This window comes from Anthonomus grandis, chromosome 17 (assembly GCF_022605725.1).
Source record: "Anthonomus grandis grandis chromosome 17, icAntGran1.3, whole genome shotgun sequence".
Classification (NCBI taxonomy): domain Eukaryota; kingdom Metazoa; phylum Arthropoda; class Insecta; order Coleoptera; family Curculionidae; genus Anthonomus; species Anthonomus grandis.
In genome coordinates, this window is record NC_065562.1 from 12682835 (window position 1) to 12696637 (window position 13803).

The window sequence follows — 13803 nt, forward strand, 5'->3', positions numbered from 1 at the left end:
TAAATGCCTATAATATATAAAAAATTAAATCATATATTTGGAAAATATAATTAAAATTTTTTATGTGCTTAAGAGAGGTAAAAGACGTTGCTGAAAGGCGTATTTTAGTAAACCACAAAAAAATTCAAATATAACCTAACAAAATAAATTATTAAAGTTACCTATTTCATACAGGCAATAAAATTTATCAATTCACAAAATTGAATATTCACTTTTATGGCTAATAAAATCTAGCCTAAACACTAATATAAATACTTAAGATATGCGTACACATGGAGCAAAAAAATTATTTAAACCAATTGCAAAATCATCAATTGGCAAATGTTTATACATAAAAGCCATAATTGGGCTCCTTATTCCCTAGATTAATTTACGACCTATAAATTATTGATTCTGCTTGATATTTTTCTGTATGTTTATTATTTCACTTTTAGGCAACATTAAAAAAATCATACAATAATGCATAACTTAATAGAATACGACTTAAGTATAAGTAAACCTTTGGATCATTAAACTAAATTTTAAAGTTATTTACTTATGATTGCAATGTTAAGTAATTATTTTGATAACGCTGGACCTAAAATGATCAACAAGACCCTAAAAATCATTTAAAATATAATTCAATTTAATAATCTACCTTTCATTTAACTTTAGGAAAATGATTCCCCTATACTGTTGCATCCATTTTGAGATTAGGGCCTAGGTTTGTATAGGTTTGCACTAGAGCCAGATTGAAAGGAGTGCATTATATACATACACACATATAGAAGCGGTATTAGTTCTAAGGCTATAGATATCTAGAATTATGTTTAATCATCTTTGTGATTGGTTGAATCAATGTCTTATCTAGTTTGGATAGTTTGTAGTTATTGTGCGTAGCCGATGTCAAAATGTCAAGATAAGGGTATCGTCCGAAGGGGTGTTCGGACAATCGAAAATGGGTATTGTTGCTTAAATGGCTATTACCATGAAAATAGGACAAGATGACAAGGGGTGTTTATGGGTACAGATATGAATTATAAGGGAAAAAATTATGAAAAATACTTAAAGAAAGTCTAGCAGTATTTAAAATGTCTTAAGTGGTTGCTACGTTTATAATAAAAGACTTGACAACCCTGCCCACTTAAGTTATGGCAAAAATGTCCTTAAACCATAAGTTTGTATTTTGATTATAGTAGTATCGTTAAAGTAATAAATAAATTAAATGTGGGTTTGCTGACTTAGAGGATTATATAAAAATTATGACAATCAGACCCATTTAAGATGTGTCAACAAGCCCTGAAACTTAAAATTAATTTTCACTTAAATTATAGTAACTTAGTAAAAATAATAAACGAATTCAATATGGTTTTGGTGAATTAGAGAATTATATAAAAAAACATGGCACTTGCACCCGCTTGAATTATACCAAAAAGCTGTTAAGCTTTAAATTGATTTTTAATTTATTTATAGCAGTACTAAATGTATTAAATTAAAAAAATTAATAATAATCAAATACGGGCTTATTGACCCAAAAGATTATATTTAAAAAATGGAAATACTACCCACCTAAATTATGCCAAAAAGCTCCTAAAACCGTAAGTTAATTATAAATTTAGTAAAGTTTTGTAAATGTACTAAATAAATGTGGTTCTGGTGACTTTAAGAATATCTTGAAATTAGTCAAAACGTTAAAATCAACCCAACTATTAAATAAGTAATAAATTACTTATGCCATATGGTAAAAAGGAAAAAAAATACATTATTGGAGAATGTTTTAACCTGTTAGGCAATATTAAAAATGAAGGTCATATCCATTTAAGTTATGCCATAATAAAACTTTGGTAAACTTTTGGGAAGCTAAAGGAATAAAGGGCTAAAAGAAGGAAATAAATAACGTATTTTATTTAAAAAAATGGAAATTTTATTCATGTTAATTGCTCCTAGATATCTATATTATATTTAAATTATGGTAATTATGTTTAAAGTATTATAATAATAGGTTATTGTGTGTATTGTTTTTATTTTTTGTATATTTTATATGTAAAAATATATATGAATTTGCTTTAATTATCATTATTATTATTAAGTTTTTCTGCCAACAAAATATAATTATTTTACACTATAAAATACAATTTACAAAATGTTATTACTACTGTACCAATGTCTACCACCTTCAAAACTAAGCTATAATTGATGTCAAACTATTAATCTTAAAAAATAAATCCCTTATTATTATATTATATATTTATAAAGATTTAATAAAAAAATTGTGTTCACACCCGTTTAAGTTATGCCCTTAGCCATCCATAACTCAATTTTAATTGTTTTTAAATTATTTAACTTTACTTAGTTTTATATACACTAAAATATTAAATTAAGCACATTTTAGACAAATTTTATTAGAAAGTGAATATCATAGGTATTAAAGTTACGCTTGAAAATTAATTTGTGATTAAACTATTTATTTTTTTTTTAATTAAAGGAGTAGTGAAATGTCATTTAATTAAAAAGGGTCTCATTTTATAAAAAAAATTAAATCAGATTAATTTAAGTTATGCATTAAAATGCCTTAAGCAAAGTCTTAAAATTACCATTTTGGTTAAAACTATTTATATTTTCAGAGACTTTTTAATCACATTACCTAAACAATAGATAACTAAGTGCCTACTAATGTAACTTTAGATATATAATCTGTGTAATTAAAAATCTCATATATATCCTCTAGCGACTTCCTGAGTGCTGCTACTGAACCATACACACATCCAAACAATTAAAACGAAGTTCTCAAACCACTAAATTAACATCACAAAATTACATCTAATTTACTTATGAAATATTTATAAACGTAATGAAATATAAGCCTTTGGCGAGTTCTGTTTTGTTTTATTATTATTTTTTCTTATATACGTTTGAAAAGAACCTTGAATTTCCCATGGCGGTGCATTGTTCCGTTTTTCCTCTAAGACGTTGCTTTCCCATGCCCGCCATAATTCATATTTCTTTTCTGCTGCAATGGCGAAATTAAAATTTTAACTGGACGCGAACCGTGAACCGGCATGAGGAATACTAATGCTTATTAATTCTTTTAAATTCCCCCACGTTATTCTTGGGGATTCATAAATATTGCGGAAAGAACTAAAGGTAGAAACTAAAAATAAATATTTGGCAGGGAAATTAAATGAGCAACACACAAGGATTTATAGGCTTAAGGTGCATAATGCAGTATGTTTTTTTAGTAAGGTAATAATTAAATGTAAATTTGTTAACCCAGAGAAGGGATAATATACCTACAACCCAATTATTATATTTTAATTTCCAATGAGAGTCATATCCATTTAAGTTATGCTTTTATAAAATTCTTATTTTTTCAAACATACTTAATTTATTATTAATTTTTGATCCAAAACAAGCTGTTTGATGCTGATTATTTCAGAAAGTCTTTAGCTTATATCTTCAGATATAATTAAACTAGAAGTACGTATTATATTTAGTAAATCCTGATCTTGCTAAACCTTTACAAAAAAGAGTAAATAAAATCGATTTATTACAAAAAAAATCAAAAAAATTTTTTTTAGGATATTTTTCAATGACTATAAATTTAAAGTTGAATGAATTATTTTTAATTGGAGATATGCTCACTCCAAAATCCAGCAGAAAAATAATAAACCTTATTCATATATATACAACTTAACAAAAATGTATTTAAAAAATATATACAGATTAGCCATATATTTATAAAGCAACAAACATAAGGTTATCTACCCATAATATTTTTATTTAAGTTGTACCGCCTGTGAGATGTCAAGGAACTGCACTGATAAACGATAACGTATTTGGGATGATTATTCGTATTTTTTACGTTTTTAATCAGATACAAACAAAATTTGAAGTCTGAATTTAAATCGCGTGCAAAATACATACAGAAACCATTATGCACTATATTAAAAACGTAATATGCACTTAGGTTATGCACGCCTTGAACTTTTTTTAAATTTGCTTGTATAGTTGAGAATAACGTTACTCTTATAATATTTATTGTAATTTGATTTTGGATATTTATAAAAATGTGTTAAAAAATAAACATATAAGTATGAAAATAGATAGTTGACTAAATAATCAAATATATGTATATATAAAATATTAATTTATTATAATTCTATGATCATATATAAAAAAATAGAAATTATATCCAATTATCCTGCTGAACTTCTTTATAAAATTGCAGAGGTTTTGGTACTCATATATGATAAAATTAAAAAATTTTAATTAACATTAGCCATATTGGCAATATTATTTTTAATTAGAGAATAATAGAGGTACCATAACCTCCATTGCTGGTTTAAATTTATTTATTTTAAAAGGAATTAGTTGTGTTTATTTAATGATGTTTGCTTTAGGCTATTTATTAATTTTTTTATAGACTTAGAAGTATGCAGTGAATAAGATAAGTTTAATAAATTCTTTTAGCTGATTTAAATGTAGTAATTTACTAAACTTGTATTTAATAATTTTTTATAATTTTTTGTGGTGTCCTTGATTACCTTGAAATAAATATGACTTTAAATTTTATATTTTTTAAAAATACTTATTAGACCTTGTTTAATAGGAATAATTTATTGTATTTAATAGTTTGCAATTAAATCATAAGGGATTCCCAATAAGTTAAAATATTTTATACTTTTATGAATTTTATTACAATTTCCTAAAAATGCAATAAATTTTGTTTTTCTTAACAGATAAATAGTTAACAGAAATTAATAAACAAAGAAACAGTTGAAAAATAATAAAATGAAGATTAAAATGAATAGAAAAACGTATGCAATATTTTAAAATATAAGTAAATTGTAATAGAAACGTGGATTTTTTATAAAGATTATTTAAATATGTTGTGTTATGCTAATTTTTCTATATTAACCTTAACCATAAAAAACTAATTAATATTAAACTTGACAAACTATTAGCAGAAGGATAAAAACTTAGGCACAAATAATTTTAATTTTACTGCTGCTAAATGGGAAATAAGTAGCTTATAACTTAAGGCAAAAATGATTAAAGCATTTACTAATGCTTAAAACATATAAAAATTAAATGGAACAAAATAATATGACAAATAATACTTTAACAAAAATAGATACTGTATTCAATTAAGTTATGCCCTTATACATGTAACGAATATTAATTGAATTGAATGAATTAAAAAAAAATATATTATTTATATGAAAAAAAAAATTAAATAAAATTATAATTTTTATTTGATTTTTAAAATAATGCAAAATATCCATAATTTGCACGATAGTTAAATTTCTATTTTAAGTTTGTCTCAAAGATTCCGAAGAGAAATTAATTTAAATTAAACGAATAAATAATAAATTTGCGTTTAATAGTTATTGATTTTAAGCTAATTTTTTGGTTTTCTGTGTCGCCTCTTTTTCTAAATTTAATATTTAAATTATATAGTTAATAAAATGTTCTTTGAGAAAAATTTTAAATTAAAATAATAAAAATTTATTAATGTAGACTAATAGGGTTTTGCAATAAATAGAAATTCAATTATACTCTTGTGTACCAAATTTAAATTAATAGCTTATTTGTGATATGCTTCTTGCTAAGTAATTTGGATGTGGGATCAAATATAACGACCTAATATGATAGTTAAATTATTAGTTGGTTCTACTTTTTTTAAGAAGAAATAATTTAAGCATTGTTTAAGTTCACTGCGGTTTTATGATCGTACATTACAATCTTTATGGATAAAAGGCTTTTACTTTTTATTGCCCTAAAGATAGCCTAATACAAGATTATTTAATAAAAAAATTGACATTATATCCAATTAAGTTATGCTTTAGTACATTTAAATTTTAAAACTGTTTTGTATAGTTGTAGGGGAATATATATTTTCATATTATTAAAATCAAATAATATAAATATTTTTTTTATATTTCTTTAAAAGTTTCCAAAACAGACGTTTGCTGCATAGTAATTAAACTTATTACTTTATTTATAGGTTTCTAAAAGAACATTAATTAAAATTTAATATATTCTGAATACGTGTATGTTTATTAATATTTTATTACAGCCATTTTTTAAATTCTTCTGGGTATTTTTTTATTACCTCTACCGATGCTACCGATGCTAATATATTTAAAGGGATTCCCAATAATTTAAATCTAATTATATTTCTAGCTATTTTAATAAATTTTCTTGGAAATATACTTTTAGTTTTTCTAAAAAGAAAATTACCGATCTTAAACCACGATTGAAAAAAGAACATTGTAATAGAAGCATGAATGTGGATTTTCAATAAATAATGAATTATGTTGCTCACTGTTTTTTCCATATTCACCTTAACCCTGACAAACGGTTATAATAATGTTTTGTTAGAACTTTTAATTGCAATCAAAATTCTTAAGCATCTATGGTTTAAAAATGTGAAAAATGGATTAATCTGTCAAATTATATGGATTAAAAAAACTGCATACTTAAGCATTTTTTAGCTTTGGTTTATTTCCAACGAATTTTTTTTAGCTTGAAAAATTAACATAAATTTACTTGGGTAGAAGTAAGAAACCCAAGTAAATAAATAAACCTTTAGTTTTTAAAAAGAAAAAAATTAATAATTAAAGGCTAGTCATGCTCAATCAAATGATGAACCCCTTGCAGGGACGGAAAACTATAATAAAGAGGAGCCAAGAAGATGCGGCGGCGGTGAACTTTGGGCGGACAGACAAAATTCGGGAAGAGCATAAAAGAAAATAAAAATTCGGCGCTGTTATAGAAAAATGCGGCTACCACGCATACAAAAACTGCAACTTAAAAATCATTAAATTCGTCCGATGCGGAGGCCCGTATTCTTTCGCCCCACGTCTCGCTTGTTTTCTTGTTTGTTTTTCGCGAAAATAAATTGCCGCAACAGGTCTTAACATGGAGACTTACCGACAATATGAACCATATTTTTTGTCCATCGTTGGAGATCTTTTCTAATATTCCTTCTCTGCTGGACACATTTCGCGTAAGAACACTCTGCCATTTTTTTCGAGCGACATATACGATGAGTCTTCTACACTGGCTACGCGACTTTTAATTCTCTTGCTACCCATTGCTCTCTGCTATCATTACACGGTTTTTCTCAACTGTTGTTAGTAAAGTCTACAAAGGAAAGGTTTGTTGCACTGCACTAAGGTCCGCACTTCCAAACGAAAAAATAAAATAGTTTCAAAGTTTCCCCGGTGTCTTAAGGGATATTTTCACATTTCATGCGAATATTTTTAAGTAAAAGAATTAAAAAAAAAATGCGCGTCGGAAAAACAAATTAAAACGGCAGCAGCAGCGAAAACCCGGCGTAGCCGCTTACATGGTGTTATTAAAACAAAAAGTTGACGGAAAGCGCGGATGGGAGCGCTCCGAAATTTTGCAGTATTGTGCTGTGTAGTGTATGAATGGTGGTCTGTATCGCTACTACTTTGCTGTAGTACGTCACGGCGTGGTGACGCAACAAGTGCGACGCCAGTCGGCACTTGCATGCACTTGCATTTTCCCCCCTTTAGCCTCCCCTTCCCCCCTGCCTCCCCCCGCTGCCTGCCGTCGCGCTTCTACTAGATTCGCCGCCGTGCATCCCTATCCGATATTTGCGCTCTTTGTTGCGTCCCTTACACAGAGAAAAAAACGTTTCACGGAATTCTAAAACACAAGGATCTGCATTGGTTATGTAGTCAAAATCTGGGCAATTTTTCCAAAAAGACAGATTTTCTAACGCTTTAGATAAATTTTTTATTCCAAATATTTATAGAAATTTTGGCTTTATACAGTGAGGACGCGCAAGTTGGAACAAATTCATTTAAAATTCAGGAGTGTATTCAATCAATCATTATAAGCTTTATTGTCATGAGAAATCTTCTTGACAAACCTGTAGAAAAGAAAAAAGAAAACAAAAAAATTAACAAACCATAATATAGTAAGAATACAATAAAACTATTAGAAGTTAACATATATTACAAGTAAACAAATTACAATATTAAAATTCAAATATTAAAATAAAATATTAGAACATTAATATTAGAGCATGTTGAAAAAAAGATACAGTACATTTAAAATCTCTCTGCTAAAAAGTCTCCTATTTCATAGTAGCCTTTTGCAACAAGTAATCGTTTTATATTTTTTCAAAAGAGCTTTTTATTATGAATCTCTTTGATATCTGCAGGAAGATGATTATACAGCGTTTTACCATCGAAAATAAAAGATTTTTTTATTGATGTACTGTTCGGTATTGGTAAAGTTACATCATTGGCCCTTCTACTGCTATATTCATGTCTTTCTGCTACATTGCTGTGGTTTCTATATTTTTTATGAATAAGACAAACGGATTCCAAAATGAATAAAGAAGGCAGAGTTAAGATTTTAAGTGAATCGAAAAGTTCTTTGCATGAATCCCTCGCTCCAATTTTGCAGATGTATCTGAACTCAACCTACTGGGACACTATCTTAAGAGTATAAAAATTTGATGCTAGTTTATTACTTAGTAGCCTAATATGGCTTTTAAATTTTAATTTATTGTCTATGCCTATTCCCAACAATTTATTTTCACTCAAATTTTTTAAAGAACTTGTACCCAAGGATACTTTACTTAAACTGCATTTAAAACTTATAATACTGGTTTTGGCAATATTTAGAGTTAATTTATTATAGTCACACCATTTTTTTATTACAGTAATGTCCCTATTTATTCTTTCATTTAGATTTGCAGCATTAATATCATGCCACAGCACTGTTGCATCATCTGCAAATTGAGTAAATTTACTTGTGATCTTTAGACTTGTCATGCCATTTATGTACAGTAAAAATAAAATTGGACCCAATACTGATATTTCCACAGCAGCACTCTATGATCAACACAATCGAATGCCTTGATCAGATCACAGAATATCGCTGCAGCAAGCTCCCCATTGTTGAATCCCAGATGTAAAGACTCTAAAAATAAAAAAATGGAATCCAATGTTCCTTTGATCTCCTGAAACCCAAACTCCTCATTCAGAATTATATTCTTTTGCGTCAGATATGATACAATGCGGCTTTTTACTAATTTTTCAAAAATTTTGGACAGGGTTGAGAGCAATGCTATGGATCTGTAATTAGAGGGAGTTTCAGGATCACCACCCTTATGCAAGAGAATTACTCTTGATATCTTAATATGTTCAAAAAAAAACGCTCGGACACGTTAATTTTAATTTTTATGTCGCTGATAAATTTATGTATGGGTCACAAATGAGCTATTATTATCAACTTAATTTTTTTAAATAGAAACACCCATTTTTTATTTTATTTTTTAATTCTGTATAAAATTCTAGTTATATTTTGTATACCATGTTCTATACCTAACCTCAATATTTATTAAGAAAATTGCGATTACATTTTTTTATAAATAATCATACATTTTTGGAACAGTTTATAAAAAAAAAATAAAACAAAAAAATTAAAATAAATATTTAAATTGTTGACCGTTAACTTCCTGACAGTAACCAAGTCAATATTCAAATTCTTGTAATACTTTACTTATGGTTTAATGTCGGATTTGTTGTATTTCGGCTCTATTTTTTAATTCTTTTAAACTTTCAGGTTTATTAAAATAAACTTTAGAGTTTAGATAACTCCATAAATAAAAATCCAATGGGGTTAAATCTGGCGACCTTGCTGGCCATTCAATAAAACCCTCCCTTCCAATCCAACTATTTGGGAAAATGTTCGTAAGGTAATCTCATACTGTTCGCCCTTCCTGTTGGAACCATATCAAATCTGCAGGTATAAATGGGTTTTCTCCATTTGGATAAAGTGCAATTAAACTAGGTACTATCTGATTTTGAAGCAACTCTAAATATTTTTTAGAGGTAAGTGCGCCCTCAATAAAATAGGGATCCACAATTGACGTGCCCACAATTCCTGCCCATACGTTTAACTTCTTGGGAAATTGTGTGTGACTTTCGATACTCCAGTGTGGATTTTCTAGTGCTCAATAACGAAAATTTTGCCTATTTACAGAACCATTTAAAAAAAAAACTTGCCTCGTCAAAAAAAACAATCTTACTTAAAAATTGTGGGTTTGCATTAGATTTATTCATTAATATTTCGCAAAACTCTATTCTGCGGATGTGACAATTTTCAATAAGCTCCTGAATTAAATGAATTTTATATAGATGCCATTTAAACCTATGCAAATATTTAAGAACACATGATTTACTGACCGATTGATCTGCAGCAACTTGTCGAGTTTATTTATGTGGATTTTCTTGTAAATCGAGCAAAATATCTAACTGTCTGTTTTCTGGAAGCGTGAGACGGTCCAGGTCATATTTGTCTCTAACATGACCAAAATCTCTAAACTCTTTTTCAATTTTGCTTACTACCGAATTTGCACAAAAAATTGCACAAAAATTTACCTAGTGACATGCATAACTTTAATGGATATGATTAACTTTTCTCCATTCCTGTCAAAGAAAACTAATAAATTGATAATTTTTTAAATATATTTAAAAAGTAATTTATTCTTACATTAAAGGCTAGTATATTAAATTCAGATTAGAGTACCTGTTTGTCAATATTTTAAAAGAAAGCAATAAATAGATTAAATGCAAAAAAATCTTAAGAATAAAGAATAAATAACCTAGAATTATCATAAGTCAAAAATTCTAGTGTAAATTCCCAAGGATTCTTGAGTTTTTATTACTTTTTAACAATATGATTTTTTTTTATTGTTTAATTATATTATATTTTTCTATTGTTTAAATATATTTATATCTTACAAAATGTCAACATCTCTGCATTTTTGTACTACTACAGATTTTTTTTTTTTTTTAAATGAAATACGGTGTTGCCTAGGAATGTTTATTAGATACAGGAATAAAAAATAAAATAAGAACATTAAAAAAAAGTCAAAGAGTAGGAATGAGATGGAAATATTAACCTCAATATTAACGGAAACATAAATGTAAGAAAACTAAGTGCATAAGAATAAACAATACGAATATTAGTTGCCAGAAGAATATAGATCATTTTTCTAAAAGTTATTAAATAATTTAAATATAAAAATACCAATTATTTTTTTAAATTAAGATATTTAAATAGATTTAGAATATTCACGTGTAGATGAGAAGAAAATAGACTAATTGTAGTCTATTTTTTTAAATAATTTTATTGACTTTTTTCAAGGATAATGCAAGTATCCCTTGAAAGCTTATAATGAAAATTAAGTGAAACAATCTAAAGTAAATTAAATTGCTACTGGTCTAAAGAGACGTCAACCATCAAGTAGGGAGGTAACCTGACTTACTTCATATTAACAACCATTAGGGATTGCATGGTTTTTTTTATAGTAAATCTAAGGCGAGTGGTACCATAGATCTTGTGAAAATGTCACTCATAATCATTATTTTTAATTTATAACTAAGAAAATTGGAAAAATCCTATTTATAATTTATCCACGAACATTTCTTCCAGTGTACACGCAATTCTTCTCGGCCGTCTCTTTCCCTAGGTGCCAGCAGGGTCTCTCTTTTCGGTCTGTTTTTATTCTTTTCTAACGTATTAATTTCGGGGCCTCGAATATTGTCTCCGTCTCACTTTGGCATCGGTCGGGTCCTCCTTGTCTGATGACCCGGCCGCCGCGCGATGTTGTCTTTTTCTTTCTCGCATTCGGGACTTCTACACTATTTTCTGTTCGTTTTATTATTATTATACGACGACGACGGCCGGCAAAAATATTTTCGTCTTTGTTCGCCCCTGTTCTGCCTGCCCCTTGCGCGCCGCTGCACAGTGGTCCAACGATGCGATCGTGGCAGGACAACACAGAATTTATTTGAGGTGTTTAAATAAACGCGTTGTTTTAATTATTTGAAGTTTTTTTGTTTTATAAAATGTCATTCTTAAGACTTACTACAAAGGATTGGATTTTTATCACTACTAAAAATGTTTTTTTAATTTTTGAATATTGCTCAACTTTCATATTTTAATAGAATTTAATAATAAAAAAAAATATGATAAATAAGAACCACCGCGCGAATATATACGATGAATATATACTTTTACAAATATTATAGAGGTATAGTTCAAATATAAAATATTAGAACTAGGTTAATATATAAAATGAAATAAAATATAATTCTGACATATACAGGAGTGAGTTAGAAAGAAAACTTATACATCCTAAAGGTAAGAGGCGCAAAGGAGACCAAGAAATACGGCAAAAAGTGTTCAAAAAGGGAAAAAAGAACACCGAGTATTAAGCAAAAACAAGTTAATGAAATGGAAATTTCAATTTTTAGAGGAAACTTGAAATATGCATAAGCCAGGCGAACATTTTAATAATACCTTAAATTATAAGGAGCTTTTTAAACCATTAAAGCATATGCACTACAAATATATCAACATGCTCAAAATAAATAAGTTTAAAGTATCTCTTTTGCTCGTCCAGAAGATGCGATTTAATAAAGTCCTTAAAAAAATTAGACGACATTTGTTTTACATCACGTGCAAGACTATTTCACATTTGTGTTGAAAAATAGCTAAAAGATTTTTGGAAATTGAATGATTTGTGTTATCGAATATTAAAATCATCTTTATTTCTAATAGAGTAAATAAGGTGAGAAGCATTAAAAAGTGCCCTTAGATTAAATAGTGGATCTCCACTTTTTATTATTCTGTTTTCATAAAATTGAATTATTATTTAAATGTGGAGTAATGTGATTTCTGAAAGCTATATCAAATGAGAAACGCATGCATGTATTTTCTAATTTTTGAATAGATTAAGATCTATCTAATATAAAAGAATTGAGATAAGCGATGTCTTTATAGTTGAAAAGGTTTGTTGTGAAAAGTTTTTGGTGGCACATACTTTTTTAAGTAGTTTATTTTTCTTAAACGCATGTATGCTATGCCAAGTTTTTGTTTAATGTTAACTTAAAATGAGAGGGCATCATCAAAAGAACATTCCTATATTTTTCGCCTCAGTAGCCACTGGCAAAGAGGTGTCGTTATTTGAATATTAATAGTGTCACATAATTCTGTTATTTAATTTTTATTGATACGAAAAAAAAATAATGATTTGCTAGCCGTAATTCTTAACATGCATCTAATTTTTGATTGTTATTAACTGGGTTATGTCATTTTACCCAAGCAACACACCATATTTTATTATCATTAAATAAAGATTTATTAAATTTTTGTTAAATGAAATTCTTAGTTGTAATGTAATTATTAAACGTATATCATGAAGGTATATATATTAAACTATAGAATATACGTATATACCATTCTGTTTATAAAAGGCAGAAAATTTTGGCATTTAAAAAAATTGACATTGCATTTTTATATCTAGTTTTTAAACTCGATAAATACACCTCAAATATTTGATGAAATAATCCCAATATCACATACATTAAGTAGCATACGACTGACTCTTCATACACGTACAATTTTCGATAGTTTAATGATGGAATATCATATACAGGAAAATCTAGAAAAAATACGTTAACGTGTATGAAACGCAGAGCGTCTCCGCGAACTGCATTATCCAGTTTTCTAAATTCTTTTATCACACTGTTAATGGCATTAATGTTCAACTACTCTACAATCTCAATTAAAAAAAAATAATTTTCTTCTTTTAATAGGGTAAAAGGAGGAGAGATGGACCATATTTTAAAAAATTAAACGTGCTTCTTTAATAAAAAAAATAACAAAATTGGAAAAAAATATATATAACATAATATAACATTGGTATAATTAGGAATTAAACATAATAATTCTAGGCACTAAAAAATATACATAATGACAGGTATG

At 27.6% G+C, this 13803-nt stretch overlaps 2 protein-coding genes across 2 annotated transcripts in view; one reads left to right on the forward strand and one right to left on the reverse strand.

Moving 5' to 3' along the window:
- Positions 1–7459, reverse strand: part of LOC126746590 (mushroom body large-type Kenyon cell-specific protein 1) — a 166907-nt gene extending 159448 nt beyond the window's left edge. The window contains exon 1 of the mRNA XM_050454899.1: positions 6916–7459. Within this exon, the coding sequence (XP_050310856.1) occupies positions 6916–7009 (94 nt within the window). The 5' untranslated portion in view covers positions 7010–7459. The remainder of the gene's footprint in view (positions 1–6915) is intronic.
- Positions 1–13803, forward strand: part of LOC126746146 (BTB/POZ domain-containing adapter for CUL3-mediated RhoA degradation protein 3) — a 413055-nt gene that overhangs the window by 45059 nt on the left and 354193 nt on the right. The gene's annotated exons all lie outside the window — the stretch shown is intronic.